The sequence below is a fragment of the Carassius carassius genome, chromosome 45, assembly GCF_963082965.1.
Source record: "Carassius carassius chromosome 45, fCarCar2.1, whole genome shotgun sequence".
In the NCBI taxonomy this organism is placed as follows: domain Eukaryota; kingdom Metazoa; phylum Chordata; class Actinopteri; order Cypriniformes; family Cyprinidae; genus Carassius; species Carassius carassius.
The window spans coordinates 8,537,371-8,556,222 of NC_081799.1; the positions used below are offsets into that span (position 1 = coordinate 8,537,371).

General features: G+C 37.7%; 1 protein-coding gene across 5 annotated transcripts in view; it reads left to right on the plus strand.

Moving 5' to 3' along the window:
* unc13bb (unc-13 homolog Bb (C. elegans)) overlaps positions 1 to 18,852 on the plus strand; it is a 100,838-nt gene that overhangs the window by 5,473 nt on the left and 76,513 nt on the right. For all 5 annotated transcript variants that reach the window (XM_059540072.1, XM_059540070.1, XM_059540068.1 and 2 more), the window contains exon 2: positions 12,052 to 12,081. In XM_059540072.1, the coding sequence (XP_059396055.1) occupies positions 12,052 to 12,081 (30 nt within the window). The remainder of the gene's footprint in view (positions 1 to 12,051; positions 12,082 to 18,852) is intronic.

The following is an 18,852-nucleotide window of genomic DNA, read 5'->3' on the forward strand; positions in this document are numbered from 1 at the left end:
TCTACTATATGACTTTTTATTTTTTATTGTTTGTTCATGTTAATTAATACATTAACTAACATTAACTACTGTTTTACTGCTAAGGTTTATCCAAAAAAGACGCTAAACATCTGAGGGTTGCTAAATCTAGTGCTGAAGTCACGCTCGTGTGTGTGTGAGGCACGAGAGCTGATGGCAGTGGTCAATGGATATTGTGTTTGAGTTCTTCTGTGTCACGTTCTACTAGTTCTACAGTTTCAATTTCGGAACGTTTACGCTAAGTCACACGTACAGCTGTGTCCTCGCAACAGTGCAACAGTGAAAAGAGACCCCTCTCAAACGCATTCCGAACATTATTGAAACAACCGGTATTCCGGTATTTAAAAAAAATCATATAATAAGAAAAATAAACACCGGTATTCGGTATGAACCGGTATACTGCCCAGCACTATTGCTGTGCTATGTGGTCACGAAAACTCATTACATGCGTTTTTAAAGTATTGTGGTTTAGAAGCAAGTGATTTTAAGCCACTGAAAAGCAATCAGCAGTGAAAGAGAACTAATTTTACTGTGTGCGCTTATGTGCTGTCTGAGAGGTATGTGCACAAGAAGACTGTGCTCATAGTAGTGTTGTCACGGTACCAAAATTTCAGTATTCGGTACCGATACCAATGAAAATCCACGGTTCTCGGTACCAATTTCGGTACCAAAGCAAAACACAAAAATATGCTAATTAAAAAAAAAAAAACTTTTTAGCACTAAAAATAAAACCAATGCCATTCTTTATACTTATTTACAATTGTGTTTAAAGTTTTTCTAAAAGTTATATAATTATATTATATAAAAACAGTAACCAAGTTTCACCCAAATTTAATTTGTCTTTTAATTTATGAAATTTAAACACATTTTATTTCTGGTAAATAAAGGGGATTTTCTATTAAAATTAAAACATGTAAGAAATATTGTGATTTATTTCTTTAAAAAATAAAGTTTTATAAATTTTTTCAACAGTAGTAGCAGTATCACATACATTTGACTAAATAATAGTAATATTTCTAGCACAATGCCTTTATGTAAAAATTAACTTTAATAGATCATATTAATTATTATTCATATTAATTATTATTAAAAGATAATACTACTACTAATTCTACTATCATACTAATGTATATCCAATGCACTATGAATTGATGAGCTGCTGGGTTCATGAATATTAATCACGTTGTCTGCGTTCAGTCAAACTGATTTGCTGAAATCAAAACAGGGACGGTACTAAATCAGCCCCAGCCAATGAAATTGCCATTTGCGCATTAGCTCCGCCCACTACCGGAGAAACCGGTATGTCTTCTGCTTGTTCAAAAATGAATATGAATAATTCTAAATGAACTCCATTATTTTGACCGGAGAAGACAATAAAGAATAGTTTACATATACAGTAGCGTGTCGATTCAGCGTGGTAAGACTCTCGCTCTCTCTCTTTTGCATGTGTGAGAAACTGAAAAGATCGCTTGATGGAGAGAGAACTCTGAAGCTCAGATGCTGAAATTAATGCAAGCATCATGCGCTTCAGTCTATGTAGTAAACAAACCCGCACGTCTCTGCCATTCATTAATTCACACAGAGACGCGCAGAACACGGATTCATATTTCAAGCAACATTTGCGGCTTAACATTTACAGATACTGGTCCATATGGAGATTTGATTTGATTAATTTATGCTAACTTTGACAAATTCTATGACTGTCCATATTAAAATGTAAGTTTCATTTTCATGACTGGATTTTGAGATTCCGTCCTCATTTTCTGCTTCGCGGAAATCATAGCGCTGAACCGGGTTTGAACGGGACCTCGGTACTACCGGTACTTAAAGAAACCTGGTACCATCACATTTAAATTTTTTTAGTACCGACTTGGTACCGAAGTACCGGGTCTTTTGACAACACTAGCTCATAGAGTGCGGGAGTTATTTTTGCTGCTTTATAAGTCTTGAAAGGTTAAATACACACACTGTTATGTGTCATATGTGCCATATTTGCAAGTATCCTTGTAAACAGTTATGTTTTAGGACTAGGTGAAGCAATCCCATTTTTAAGACCTGAGGTATGAGTGGTGACGATGCATCCATCGATGTAATTTCCTCACTGTGATGGTGGTTGAGTGGGATGAGAATGGGGGTTTTAGCTTCATCGGGGTCATCAGGTGGGCACCCTCCTTCTCTGGTGTTTCAATGATAGGCCCACGACACCTCCAGAGGGCTCATCGGCAGCACCTGGCGTCCCAGGTGTGCCCCCCTCTGCTTTCAACCCCTCAATGCCTCAGCTAATATTAGGGGCCCAGTTGGAGTCTCCCCTTTTCACCCAAAGCCATCGACTTGCTTCTTCTGCTGCACCTGAGAGGGCTTTGATGGTTTGGCGTAGGATTTGACCTTGCACTCCCAATTCCTTAAGCAGCCTGATGGTTGACTTGCCCACGAAGCCTCTGCAGCCGACTTCCACTGGGCAGACCTTGGATTTCCATCCGTGTTGCTCAGCATCAGCTGCCATCTCTGTGTACTTAAGGCTTTTGCGCTCAAATGCCTCCTCCACAGCAGCCTCCCAGGGAACGGTAAGCTCTATTATATACACAATGTGAAGTGAGGAGGACCAGAGCACAAGGTCTGGTCTGAGATTTGTTGTGGCGATCTCAGAAGGGAATTGAAGTCTTTGGTTCAAATCTACCACCAACTTCCAGTCTCGAGCCCTTCCAAGCTGGCCGACATTCGATGTTGTTTGGACTTTGGCTGTCTTTGTACCTTCTCGGATGAACTCTCTTGCATATGAGGGATGAGATGATGGAGGAGGCAGGGCATTGATCTTTTACCGTCTGCACTCCAAGGTAGCTGCTAGACATTTCAGGACATGGTTGTGCCTCCAGGTATAGCGGCCTTGTGACAAGCTTGTCTTACATCCAACCAGAATGTGTTTAAGGTCTGCAGGGGATGGACAGAGGGGGCATGTCGGGTCTTCTCCATACCATTGGTTGAGGTTTGGGGGGGAAGGCAGGACGTCGTACATTGCACGTAAGATGAAGCTGATGTGAAATGCTTCCATGCCCATCAGCTCCCTCCAGGATAACTTTCTCCTCTCAACTCCCTCCCATCTCATCCATTGTCCTTGCTTGGCTTGTGAGATAGCCTTTACACACCTTGTTGCCTGCTCGTGCCGACGCACCTCCTCAACAACCAGCCGTCGGCGCTGAGCTGGAGCTGCCCTTTGCCACGATGGTCTACTATCTCCAAGGCCAAGGCCTCCTCTCCCCTGTTGCACATTACCAGTGATGTCTCTGTGCCTGAGGTCTGACTTTGCCTGGTGAGTAGCAGCCGCTGGGTTCCATTTCCTTCCAGTCACCAGTGTAGGAGCTGTTCTGGAAACACATGGGTCACGGGACTCTGTTAGTGTCATTTCCAGCCTCCTGCCTCTTCCATACAGTCCGATGTTAGTAAAGCATCTAGGGAGCCCCAGCCACTTTTTGGCAAATGAGCTGATCACCCTCTCCAGCTTTTCTACCTTTGATATTGGGACCTCATAGATGGTAAGAGGCCACATCAGCCTGGGTAATAACCCAAATTGAAGGCACCACAGCTTTAGCCTGCCAGGGAGCTTGGTATGGTTAATACTCTCAAGGCCGCATATGGTGTCCTTCGTAAGCTGGTCAACTTGCTCTGTGTCCTTGAGGGTGGCATGGTACCAGCGTCCGAGACTCTTGACTGGCTTCTCTGCCACTGTTGGTATAGGCTCCTTGCCCACATAGAACCGTTGTTCTGACAGCTTCCCCTTGACAACTGGGATGCTCCTGGACTTGCTTGGCTTTATTTCCATCCGGGCCCACTGGATGTTCTCCTGTAGCTTGTTCAGCAACCGCCGTGCACAAGCCTTGGTTGTGGTGAGGATGGTCATATCGTCCATGTAAGCTCTGATGGGAGGGAGACGAAGACCAGATTTGAGCTTCTGACCTCCTACTACCCACCGAGATGCGCGGATGATGACCTCCATAGCCATCGTGAATGCTAGAGGTGAGATGGTGCATCCCGCCATTATTCCTATTTCCACTCGTTGCCATGCTGTGGTACACTCATCAGTTGTCAGGCATAGTTGTAGGTCTTGAAAATAAGATTTAACAAGGCGGGTGATTACTTCCGGGACGCTGAAATAGTGGAATGCAGTCCACAGGAGATTATGAGGAACTGATCCGAAGGCGTTTGCAAGCTCCAAGAACACAACATGGAGATCTCTTCCATCCTTTTTGGCGGTTTGGATTTGATTCCATATCATGTTTAAATGCTCTAAGCATCCAGAGAAGCCTGGAATCCCTGCTCTCTGCACCATAGTATCAATAAAGTGGTTCTTTTCCAGGTAAGCTGTCAGCCTGCGAGCCACTACACTAAAGAAGATTTTGCCTTCGACGTTCAGGAGGCTGATTTGGCGGAACTGGCTGATATCGACAGAATCCTTTTCCTTCGGGATTAGGATGCCTCCTGCTCTCCTCCATGCAGTTGGAATTGCTTGTTTCTTCCACACTACTTTCATCAGCCTCCATAGAAAGCGTAATACATCTGGTGTGTTCTTATAAACTCGGTATGGGACTCCATTGGGCCCAGGGGAGGATGCAGCCCTAGCCCGCTGTACAATTGTCTTCACTTCGCTCAACCTGGGGGGGCTGATGTCCATCTGATGTTCTGGGGAATGTATCGGTGGCATTTCGGGTGGAAGAGTTGTCTGTCCGCAACGCTGGCTTTCAGTGAGACTCTGTTTGAGGTAAGTTTCTAGATCTTTCTTTGATGTTTTGAGTTTGCCATTTTTTCCTTTGTGAATAGGTTTTTTTGCAAACTTATAGGGATCTTTAAAGAAGTTTGACCTTTCTTGCTCCTTCTTTTTACGCCTCCTTCTCAGATTCTCAGCTCTCCTCAAGGTTGCCAGTCGGTTCTTAATTTCTGCCTGTAGCAGGTTGATTCCTTCCTTCTCCTCTTCGGGAGCTTTTCTCCATTGTTTTTTCAGCTGCCTTCTCTCCTTGACTAACCGTTCTATCTCCTGCTGTCTCCTGGACTTTGTTTGGGTGGGTGATGTTTTCTTTCTCTTTTCTACCATCCCAAAGCGCTCTGCACCATAGTTGTAAATCAGGTCTCCCATACGCTCCAACTTCCGGACTGCAGTTCCTCTCAATTGTCCCAGGAGGTTACTGATGTCTGTGTCAATCGTCTCCCATTCTTTCCTTTCACAGGATTTTGGCCACTTGACTTGTGGTTTTCGCCCCTGAATCTTGTTCTCAAGTAATATACAGTAATATAGGTCTGAAGTGAAAGCAAATAGCTGAGAAAGCAAACATGTTACAGTATATTGGATCCGGGCAGCTCTTAAAGTGACAGTAGTCTAATATTGCTGCTGTCTGTCATTTATGTTAATCAGACAACAAAAGAGAGAAAATCTCTCACTGCTCTTGATTAAATCACTTTTGTAGCATTAAAAAAAAGAAATAAACATTTAATTTGCACCGTGAAGAATAGACAGTGTTTTTATACATTTGATTGATTACTTGTGCTACTGTAGTTTTTTGTCTTATTGCTTGTAACTTGTTTCTTATTTAATTGCTGACTGTTTACTACTTGTCTTCAGTAAGCCTGATCTTTTTAGTATTTATTTATTTTTTCAGTTTAGGCTAATATTAGTTGTGTGATATTGACACTGGTGACAAGAATTATGAAATTTCTATGGTATCAAAAAGTTTAAAGCAAAAATAACAATATCATGATCTATATCATTACCGGGAAATAAAATTGCGCATAGCATCATATAAGATTTTTGTCATCGCCCACTCCTACTCATAATTGTGAAATATAAAGTCACAGTTATACTTTTTTTCATGTTGGAAGCATCCCATTGTGCAAGGAAAAACAGGTTTGAATGTTGTGGCAGACTGACATAAGAAAAGAAACTTACATTATATTGTAATTTATCTTGAAGTGGTCTTATCCATCATATTTTTTGAAAATCAGGTAAATGTAACATTTAGCAAAACATCCACTTAAACCCCAACAGCAAATAATTTACTCTTTAATTTTAAATGTCAGAAGAAACCTTCCTTAGGAGGGAAAAAAAGAATAAACATTTATGATATGTCATGATATGACTCCTTAAGTTTAATTGTTGTGCTCCAAAGGTATAGAGTGAGTGAGTGTCTGACACTGAAGTGAGTGGGGGGATTGAAAATCTAATCCTCTGTCCATCTGTTGCTCTCTCCGTCCAGTCATCCAGCACCCTCTTCACTAGCTGCAGGGTCGAAAGTAAACGATTCACACTGGTCACGGCTGTTTCCACTTCCTGGGTTATACTACCAGTCAATAATTATGGTTTTTTTTTTTAAATACAATTTTGTAAGAATTATTTTATGCTCACCAAGGCTACATTTATTTGATCAAAAATACAGTAAAAATTTAATATTGTGGAGTATTACAATAATTGAAAATAAAAAGTGTGGAGTATGAAAAAGAAGAAATTAAGTTTTATTTATCGAAGATACATTATCAAATGTGACAGTAAAGAAATGTATAATGTTACAGTAATTAATTTCAGATAAATGGTGTTCTTTTGATCTGTTTTCATCATTAATAATAAGAACCATATTAATATTTTAGCACAATAATAGTTATAATTGAACAAATCAGCATGTTAGAATATAATATTTCACAATATTACTATTTGCAAGTTTATATTATTATTAAAAGACCCATATACCATCTACTATTAGGTTCCATGGAGAAAGTTGCATTCTGTCACAAAAACTGAGACCACTGTTATCAAAAGTATGGGAATACTTCAAACAGAGGCCAAATAAAATGGCTATTTGTTCCCTTTGCAAAACCGATATGGTGTACCACGGCAGAACAACTGCGATGCACGAGCACCTCAGAGGAAAACATCCTGGCACTCTCCGGTGTTACGGTTTAACTGGTTACCGTGTGATCTGGTGACCAACTGATTCAGGTCTCTGCTGCAGATGTGATGGAACGACTGCAGCAGATTCGGCGATTCTAAAAGTACAAACTGATGTGATATTATTAAGTGTCTAATAAACTCGATGCGGTGCGGATGTGCCTGTTTTTGCGTGCGTGTCGCGACCGCGACGCTTCCAATATGAGCGCGCATACCGCGCGCCTACATTGGAAATAACAAACTTGAGCGTGCAAAAGATGCAATATGTGAACGGCCCCTTAAAAGACAGCACGCTGCGATACAACAGTCACAAGCTACCCAGAATCAGCTCCAGATCCATGGAAACCATGCTAAACCATAGCAGAACCCTGTCTACATTTATGGTTTGTGATGCTAAAGAACATTTCATGACGTCTCAGACAACTGTAAATTTGTGGCTACTGTGGTTTAATTATAAGCGCTATCGTAAACTCATATTTACCATAGCAAAATAATTTTCTTTGCCTCTTTATTTTTGTATACTGTAAAAACTTCAACCACATTGGTTGAAAATGAATAAAGGTTGAAATATTATATTATAAGTTGTACTTATATTTTTTTGTAAAGTTATCCAAAGGATTCATTAGCTAATCAAAAAAAGAACATTAGATTAATTATTTATTGTAATAAAAATAATCGTTAGAGTAGTCGACAGAAAAAATAATCGTTAGTTGCAGCTCTATATATATATATATATATATATATATATATATATATATATATATATATATATACACATGTATATATGTATATGTATATATGTATATGTATATATATATATGTATATGTATGTTTAATACTTAACATTTTGGGAATTTTTGTAATGCCGTAAGGAGAAAAAGATTCAGAAAATCATGGAGAGAAAGAGGTTTAAATAGACCACTACTAGTTACCCTTCGGAAAAAAAAAAATATATATTTAGACCAGCCTAAACCAACCAAGCTGTTTTTCTGGTCTGAGCTGGTCTCTTAGTTTTCAGATTGGTCAGGATGAGAAAATATCTGGTATCAGCTAAGCTTAGGCTGGTTTAAACCTTTTTTTATTTTTGCAGAAAAGTTCACAAGTATATTCAGGAAATAAATGCAGTAGATTGGACAAAGGTGGCATACAGGAAGTTCCAGTCCAGCCGCCCTCTGTCTAAACACACCATTTCAGGAAGGATTGAAACTAAACGAATGCATTGCTTTCCATTATTAGCACCCCACAGTAATGAGTCAATGAGTTTCCACTGACACGCTGACCCATTCCCCAAGGCCTTAAAGAAACCTAACCTCTGTTTCCGCTCCGCTAGAAATGTGGAAAACAATCACACATTCTGATATTTCTCATCGCACAGACTTCCTGTGACAAAACACACTGAACAGTGATTGTCAGAGTTGCTTTCTGGGAACACATTTCTTGCATTCGTGTTCCTCATTGTGTTGTTAACCTTTGTTTCTCAGTCCTAATCTCAACATTATTATGCCCCACGAGGCTTGTGTTCCTGTGTGCGCTATGTCTTGTCTGATATCCAGAGAGAGGTTACAGCAATATGCATTAGTAATCCACTGTGATGTCTCGCGGTCTGCCGTCCAATCCCAGCATCCATCTGGCATATCCATCCAGCCACGGGCCAGCACACGGGCTCAAGCAGCTATCAGAAGTAATCTGCCCTAAATCACAGCTAAATCCCATAATAGTTATTGTATGGCCATGGGCAGGGTCTTAAACAGAGACAGGAGTATTGTTCAAAATGGGGTTGGTTTTCCAGACACAGGGACTCGGCAATAAGGGATTTTTTTTAAGGGTTTTACATTGCCTCCCCACCACAAATGTGATGCATATGGTTTTAATTAGTTTTCCTAGGGCTGTAAAATCACTTTTAAAATAAGTGTGTACATAATATATGTATGTGTGTATATTTATACACAGGACACACACAAATATATTATGTTAACATGCTTTTATTTTGGAAACAATTAATTTTACAGCCCTAGTATTTTTCTGTTTTGTTTTTCCAGTTACTGTGTTTTTTCTTTTTGTTTTGTAGTGCAACAAATGCAAAACCTTTCTAGAAATCATTGAGAATTTCAAATATGCTTATAATTATCAGCTCATTCTTTTTTACTCTTGTTGCTGTTTTCTTTTTCAATGTTTTGCTTTCGTGTTTTTTTTTTAATTTACATTTAAATTTATGCATTTATCAAACACTTTTATCCAAAGCGACTTACAGTGCATTCAGGCTAACATTTTTTTTTTTTTTACCTAACGTGTTCCCTGGGAATCGAACCCACAACCTTTTACTCTGCTAACACAATGCTCTACCACATTACTTTTATGTTTTGTTTTACAACTAACTTTTCCTTGAAAACATTGATAATATCAGATATGCTTATTTTCAGACTGTTCTTTTAAACGTTTTTGCTTTTTTTTTTTTTTTTTTTTTTACTGTTTGTTTTTTATTGTTTTGTTTTACAACAAAAGATAACTTTGGCTGTAAAACTTGTATCATTTCAGATATGCTTATATTAAGCACATTCTTTTGAGAGTTTTACTTATGAAGGATCATGTTGTTGTTGTTGTTCTGAGTTTTGTTTTTGTTTTGTTTACAACCAAAGCTAACTTTTGCTGGAAAATGCTGGACATTTCAGATTTGGTTAGAATTTTCAGCCCATTCTAATGTATGTTTATCAGGCTCTCAAACTTACTCGATCAGTCTTATTGTTTGGCTGTCAAACCACCTTTTCTGAATGGATTGCTGTCAGTCTTGGAAGGCATTTAGCTTATACTTTAGTCTTTTGTAGTCAGATATCTATCCAAGCCATTAAATAAATGTGTGTTAACCAACTAGGTAATGTTAGGTGCTTCATGAGATCAAGCCTACTTTTTGAATTGCTTTCCCTTCACTCTTCTGGTCTGAGTAATCAAACAAACAAACAAACAAACAAACAAACAAACAAACAAACAAACAATAAATAAATAACTGACCAAATAAAGAAAATATTAGCAAACAAACAAACAAACAAACAAAAATCAGTAAATAAATTCACTATGTATTTGTAATGTCTGTGTGGCTGTTAAGACAAGATTTCACAAACATGTGACTCCATCATTCAGTATATAGGACATGTAGGATTATGTATTAGGTAACTTGAATATAGTGTCTTCATCACTATGTTTATGTTTAGTATTTAAATATATATATTTTTTAAATTACTGATTAAATCAAGCACAGAGTGCACTGAAATTGTTGATAAAATAAATATAAATAAATATTTATATTTATTTACATTTAAAAAATATAAATAAATACATAAAAAAATCACATGTTCACTCTTGTTGTTCCAAACCTGTATGATTTATTTTCTTTTGAGTGCTTACTGGTTCATATACAGGCACATCTCAAAATTTTTTGAATATCATGGAAATGTTCTTTATTTTTTGTAATTTAATTAAAAAAACAAACTTTATATTAATAGGAGATTAATCTAAATCTTAGATTAGTTGCACACAAACTGAAATATTTCAAGAGTTTTTTTGTTTTAATTCTGATGGTTACGACTCGCAGCTTAGGTATCTCAAATCAGTATCTCAAATTTTGAATATTTTCTCATAGATCAATCAAAAAAGATTTACAAAACCGAGATGTTCAAGATCTCTAAAGAAGGTTTAATTGTGCACTCAATACTTGGTTGGGGCTTCTTTTGCACAGTTTACTGCTTCAGTGCGGTGTGGCATAGAGTCGATGAGCCTGTGGCACTGCTGAGGCGTTATTGAAGCCCAGGTTGCTTTGATAGTGGCCTTCATCTCCTCTGTATTGTTTGCCAGATGTTACTTATCTTCCTCTTCACAATACCCCATAGATTCTCTGTGAGGTTCAGGTCAGGTGAGTTGGCTGGCCAATCAAGCACAGTAATATCATCATCAAACCACTTGGAAGTTGTTTCGGCACTGTGGGCAGGTGCTAAAGTCCTGCTGCAAAATGAAATCAGTATCTCCATAAAGCTTGTCAGCAGATGGAAGCATAAAGTGCTCCAAAATCCCCTGGAAGATGACTGCATTGACTTTGGACTTGATAAAACACAATGGAGCAACACCAGCAGACATCACAGCTCCCCAAATCATCACTGACTTCAGAAACTTCACACTGGACTTTGGATTCTGTGCCTATCCAGTCTTCCTCCAGACTCCAGACGCTGATTTCCAAATGAAATGCTAAATTTACTTTCATCTGAAAAGAGGACTGTGGACCACTGGACAGTCCAGTTCTTTTTTCTCCTTACCCAAGGTGAAATGCTTCTGATGTTTTTTTCTGGTTCAGGAGTGTCTTGGTTCTAGGAATGTGACAGCTGTAGCCCTTTTCCTGAAGTCGTCTGAGTGTGGTGAATCTTGATGTGCTGACTCCGCTTCAGTCCACTCCTTGTGAAGATCTCCCAAATTCTTGAATCAGCTTTTATTGACCGTCTTCCCAAGGCTCTTGTCGTCCATGTCGCTTGTGCACCTTTTCCTACCACACTTTTCCCTTCTAGTCAACTTTCTATGAATATATTTTGATACAGCACTCTGTGAACAGCCTGCCCTTTCAGCAATGACCTTCTTTGTCTTACCCTCCTTGTGGAGGGTGTTGACGATTGTCTTCTGAACAACTGTCAAATCAGTAGTCTTTCCCATGTTTGATATTGCCTGTTCTAAACTAGCCCAAGAGGTACCCAGTATTTATACTCAAAATTAATCAAACTAATCAAGCTCAAAATGGAATATTCAAATTTTTTGAGATACTGAATTAATTTTCCTAAGCTGTAAGTCATAACCATCAGAATTAAAACAAAAAATTTAATTCATGAAATATTTCAGTTTGTATGCAATGAATCTAGAATATAAGAAAGTTTGCTTTTTTATTTTTATTAAATTACAAAAGAAAAGATGCACCTGTAATGGAAAGTCACCAGGACTTTTAAAATATTATCTTCCTTTGTGTTCTTCTGTGTTTATATATTTTTTACCTAAACTTGTGCCACTGTACAGTATGTAACTCTTAGCATGATTATGTAATTATGTTGTCTTTGACTACTATTTTTTTTTTCTTGCAGTTAAGAAAGCCAAACTCCAAGGACCTCCGGGTAAGCAAAATCTAACTTGTTTTTCTGTTCTTTTAAATGCAATTCAGAATTATGTACAAACAATGTTCAGTTTTCTCTGGGCCATTGATATCTTATGTAAATCATCTAGGTTTCATGATTCTTGAACTGTGTGGGATTTTGAGACTTATTTTGGTACAATTTACACTAATGCAGTACCACTCAAATCACAGTACTTCACATCACGTTACATCTACATGATATACTTGGTTCTCCTCAGAAACCTTGATTCTCCTGCTGAAAGTTCAGGGTTTCATTTGATAACTGATTCTGCCCTCATGCCATTTATCTTGTTTGAGTCCCAGAGCTTGTAGCTTGTGAGTTAGTGTGTAAGATCAGTGTAGGTTAAGCCCAAATCCCCACACCCTCCCTATCTGCAAATCCTCACACTGTTGGCCTTCACCTCGATCCTGTTAGCCCGACTACTGTGTCCCTGGACAGGAAGGTGACTTGTGTGTACTGTGTTTTCCTGAAAATCATAATCTACAGGTACAAAAAAGCTCTGCAGCAGCTCTTGGATTGTAATGGGATGTCACAGGATGCCTTACACTGTGCTTATTTTCACAATATAGGTGTTGGCTAGAGTTTAAGGGAGGTGTGAAGCTGTAAACCCATATGTAAATCTAAGATTTTGTGCCTTGAGCAATGCTTAGATCTGTAATGAGTTTTTAAAAAAAAAGAGATTGTTTACCCAAATATGAAAATTGTCCTCACCGTCATGTCCTTTTTTAAATAGAAAATATATTTTTGTCCACAACATGCTCGGCAAAAAATTGTTTTGTTTTCTTTTACAAATATCTAAATATTCTTATAGATACATTTTCTTTACAAGCAAAATTACTTCAGATATTAAGTCTTGTTTAATAAATAAATAAATGAAAAAAAAAATCTGCCAAAAGGGCAAGAAAAATAATCTTGTTTTGCCTTTGAAATTTTTTTTAAAGGAAATTTTTCTTACCAAATTGGCATTTTCTTGACAATTTTTTACCCCATTTTTTTCTTGTTTTAAACTAACAAATTTTTGATAGTATTTTCTGAACACTAGACTTAATTCCTTAAAGTATAAGTTCACGTCCAGATAAAAAATTTACTCACCCCCATGTCATCCAAGATGTCTTTCTTTCTTTCTTCAGTCACAAAGAAAAATAATTATGAGGGAAAACATTCCAGGATTTTACTCCATATAGTGGACTTCAATGGTGGCCAGTGATTTCAAGGTCAAAAATGCAGCTTCAGAGGGTTCTACATGATCCCATCTGAGGAATAAGGGGCTTATCTGGAGAAACGATCGGTCATTTAAAAAAATAAATAATAATTTATACACTTTATAACCACAAATGGTCTTCACACAGTACGTAATCTTGGTGGAATTTTTTTCCTCCATCCATTTTTGTAAAGGGCATTTGACTTTTTTTGGAAGTTTGCTTAGTAAACATTGGGTCAGTACTTTTGCCTAGGTTTCACGTGACCTTTCCAATATCACCTGATAAAGACGTGCATCGCAGAGCTTTATACACTTTTTAACACTTGGGGCAGCTGTAGCCTAATGGTTAGAGAGTTGGACTTGAAACCCGAAAGATGCAGATCCAAGTCCCAGTGCTGGCAGGAGTTGTAGTTGGGAGGGAGTGAATGAACAGCTCTCTCTTCAACCCTCAATACTCATGGCTGAAGTGCTCTTGAGTAAGACCCTTATTCCTCTGCTGGGATTATTTAGAGCCCTTTTGAAGCTGCATTGAAACTGTATTTTTGACCTTCAACTAGTGTTGGGCGATATGGTCATTTTTCAAATCGTCATATCGTCAGCCTGTGTGATCGACGATACACAATATTATCATGCATGGGTGGAGCAAGAGACGAGAGAGACTCTTTGTTCTTGTCATAGCATAACTATTGGGTGTTTTAAACCATGCAGGTGCGCGAGAGAGAGCCTATGGAATCACCAATAATAGAAACAATATACTTTCAAACATACTGATAAACTAACGTTAAATATAAAAATACTGTATTTAAAACAGCTAGTTCATATATAGTCGGACGCAACTGTCATATCGCGCGTCCTGTGACAAATCTGCCACATCTGTGCACGAAAGTTATCAGTCTAAATGTTTTGTAAAATCAGTCAACGTTGAAAATCAATAGTTTCATTTGAAGTCCAACAGTTTAACACTAATATTGGACATCAACGAACACGTTAAAGATAAAGTATTCAAAACAGGTAAGTTGATATATTTGGAGTAAAGTTGAATTGAACTGCTGTGCGCCTCATGATGAGACCGATGCACCGCTACAGAAACAAGAATGAGATGTAGTCTAACATAACTGTGGCATTAAACTCAGTGAAGGCTCGTTTAAAATATTGCACACATATAGGCCATTCAGATTAAATGTTAAAGTGCAATGAAATACCTTATATCTGCAGACGATGTACATCTGTTTGTGGATGGAGACTTTTTCAGCGGCTACAGGCTCTAATCCTCATTTGCGTGTGTGTGTGTGTGTGTGTGTGTGTATGAAATGTGGTGCTGAAGTGACATAGCTAGGCAGTTTGATAGCCAAATTATAATAGGCCACCTAATAAAAATAAAAACAATAAGTTATTATTATTATTATTATAATTGAATACATTAATAGGAGAATGAGCCTAATATAGTCTTGACTATTGACAGAGACATCTGCTATCGTCGATACACGATATTATCGTCTATCGGCACAACCCTACCTTCAACTAATTGGTCTCCGCTGAAGTCCACTATATGGAGAAAATCCTGGAATGTTTTCATCAAAAAACTTAATTTCTTTGCGACTTACGAAAAAAGCACATGAACATCTTGAGATGTCGATATCTTACAACTTTGATTTCAAAATTCAGAATTCTGATACAAACTTGCAATTGCAAGAAAAAAGGCCAACAACACTGGACCCCACTCATTTTCATTGTATGGACACAAACCAAAACGACACCAAAACATCTTTTGTGTTGAGAAGACCATGATTTAATGAGCTGATATTTTGAGTACATTTATATCTCATTTCCATTAAATTCTGCATTAACAATCTCTACAAATAGTCCGTCCCTGCATGGTAAAAGCAGACAATGCCCGGTTTATCTGAATGAGACCTTAGTGGCCAGCTCACTCCCTCTGGGACTCTTGAGCACTCTTCACTCAGATCACACCCGATCCTGAATTTCCCAATCGCTCTTGTGCCATCACTTAAACAAACATGCAGCTCAGCACATGTCAGACTGCAGTACTGTGTCACTGACTCTATTGTATCAGAGAGTAAACAGTCGCTTGAGAATACGCCTGTCAGCCTCTGTCTGTGACAGGTGGCTCTTTTGTGTTCCAGCGCTGGAGAGTGTTTACTTTACCTCTCTAAAACCACTAATATTGTTCGGCCAGAGCCAGGCTTATCCTGCCTCTAAAAGTGTGACCTATATTAAACAGAAATCCATAGTGCATTTCAAAAAGATTTGGGCCATATAACTGTAAATGGAACTTGCGTTGTAATACTCTGAAACGCATGTCTCTCATATTCATATGTTAGCATTTTTGCTCATTGCATATAACTTTCAGTAAAAGTTTCAGTAAAAGTTTCATTAAAGTTTAATCAAAAATCATTCAATTTATGACACCAGCTTAGAAAGAAAAGTGGTTTCCGTGCAGAACAAGTTGCACTTTTTTTTATTTTTTTTTATGTACAAATGAATCATGCACAAGAAGGGCAGGAATGTGTATATTAAGGAAAAAAGGAAGGAAACAAGAATTTTAATCAGCATTTGTCAGTAATTGTGTGAGAAATATCCATACCGTTTCATGATCTCATTAATTAAGATAATGGAATACACATTTTATTGCACAAAATGTATGTAATTTGATGTAATAATATTTCACAATATTATATTTTTTTACTATATTTCTGATAAAATAACTGCAGCCTTGGGGAGAACTCCTGTTAAAAAAAAGTCCCCAAAATTATGGACACTTTTTTTTTTTTTTTTAATGTATTAAGACATATATGATAGGGGGACTATGAATGTTAATTGCACTGTATCTGTTGAGAAAAAAAATCCTCATGACATGATGCATAGCTTCATTAAAAATATTTTTATAGTCCACCACTGTTAGCGTAAATTCTTTGTTAATGTAGCATAAACTGCAAAAAGCATGTACAGGTACTGCCCACATAGAAGAATCCCTCGTGTGAACCTGCGTATACAAACCTCAAATCCATCCCATTCCTCATACATGATTCATCAGGGATCTGAAACGGAGATGTCAGCTCTCGATTGTACGCTACCTTTGACTAATTTAACAGAAAACTCAACTACAGTCAATAATGAATGATGACATGTGGTGCAGTCATCAAAAAAAAAAACAATAAAACCTTCATGGTCCCATGAAACTTTAAGTTTTAAAGTTGAAAGTTTTGCTTTAAGTAGGATATTCAGAGTTTTGTTGGTTGACTTCGTAACAAGTTAATTAGAGATCCATGTTACATACAGACATCTTAGAAGTGTTTTCTGCTAATTTCTCTGTGATTTTTCTGTGCAGCTGGTTGAAGAACACTGGTGTTATATTATTTGTGAATTTTTTTTTTTTGTAGCGTCGGGTAATTCAGAATAAGCCGGTCACTTAAAGGCAAATAAAAACTAAACAATCTCTGGTTGGATGTTTTTCATGTCAGTCAGGGTCTCTGTAGGTGGTTATTGTTCAGAATAAGATTAAATTTGGACTAAACTTTATCCAAAAAAGTCCAAAAAGTCAAAAGTCTTGGCTATATGAGACTAATATAATTAAATTCACATTTTACAGTTTTATTCACCTGATTATGTTTTTCATCTGTAGCTTTCCCCAACTCCCTCTCTCCTACGCTACCTGACATAATAGATAATCAGGAGATGTGCTGAATCCTTAATTGGTATCTGAATGTAAAGTGGCTCTCTGATAATCTGGCCAGGTGTGATGCCTATAACGTCATAGTTTTGTCTCTCGAGACACTCATTGCTGGATTGATTAGTTCCTGTCTACCCCAACCTCCACCTGGCTAGAGCAATAGCAGAGAATGGATTTCAGTGGCAGTTCACTGCTTGGATTGGTTGTGTCTTAATTTGTCTCATTTTTGTTATTTGCATTGTTTTGCCATATAGTGGCCCCAAAACTACCAGAAAATCTTCAAATAGGTAATTTTGAACAGTCTGTCTTGTTAACAGTTTAGTACTCACTTGTCAATCAATCATTACTCTAAAACAAACTTTGCTTTTATGTTTTGAATATTATGCTAATTAATTTATTTTGAGAAATCAAACATGCCTACTTTTACATTCTTGAACAAATAATTCTCCCAAAAATGAAAATTTGCTGAAAATGTTTTCACCCTCAGACCATCTAAGATGTAGATGAGTTTGTTTCTTCATGGGAACAGATTTGGAGAAATTCAGCATTGCATCACTTGCTCACCAGTGGATCCTCTGCAGTGAATGGGTGCCGTCAGAATGAGAGTCCAAACAGCTGATAAAAACATCACACTAATCCACAAGTAATCCACACCACTCCAGTACATCAGTGAAAATCTTGAAAACCATCTTCACAAGCATTTTATTGTCTTCAGAAGACGTTAATTGATGGACTGGAAGGGGGTGTGAATTGTGATGTTTTTATCAGCTGTTTGGACTCTCATTCTGACGGCACCCATTCACTGCAGAGGATTCACTGATGAGCAAGTGATGTAATGCTGCATTTCTCAAAATCTGTTCCCATGAAGAAACAAAATCATCTACATCTTTCATCAAGGCTTGAGGGTCAGTACATCTTCAGCAACTTTTCATTTTTGAATTAACTATTTCTTAAATGAATGATTTTGGTCTTCTTGGACTGTTCACAATTAATCTTTTTTAAGCTTGTCTTTCAAAATGTGATTAGATGTAGTCAGATGAAAATAAATATTATTGTGTTTTGTATTTTAAATCAGAGTAACTGAATGCACCAATGCATAATACGATTAGGAACATGTATTAAGTATATAGGGTCATCTAAAGCAGGGCAACCACCTGCTCACTCTAGCCGGTCTCTTTATCTTTGTGAATGGATTGGATGGTATTTTTGCCCCCATATCTTATTTGAACTGGTTCGTGTTGATTTTTGTTGTCGTGGAGAGGCCTGATTGTCTTTGTCTCTGTGGAGACCTGTTGAAACAAGGGAACAAACACAAGTTTATCAAATCTGTTTTAACAGCTGACGACCCTTTCACACTTCTCATGAGCAGGACATCCAGCAGTGCTTTAATAAAGTCATAAGTAAAGATAGTTATCCTGGCTTTCTTGTTTTTAGAAAATGTAATGGACTTCAATAAGGAAACTACATTATTTTTACTGTTTTCCAGACAGACTCAGCATGTCATTGTAGCTGATGTCATAATCATGTAATGTTTCTCTTGCTCTGGATCTTTATAGTGGCCTGTGTGACAGTAATATTGTCAAATCTCTGAATGTTTATATGTCTTTGAACGCAAGACCACTGGTTTTCTCTGGGTGGGAGGAGAGCAGTGGCTGGCAGACCATATCATCGGACACGTGTTGGCCGTCCCCCATCGCTGGCAAACAGGAAATTAATAGTGTTGGTTATGTCACTGTCTCAGTAATCCTTCTGCAGTCGACACTAGTGCGTATGTGTGTTTACGTGTCTGCATACACGTTTGTATTCTTTATTATGAAGGGCCATCTTTATGAATTTGACTTGAAAATATTCCACTGAC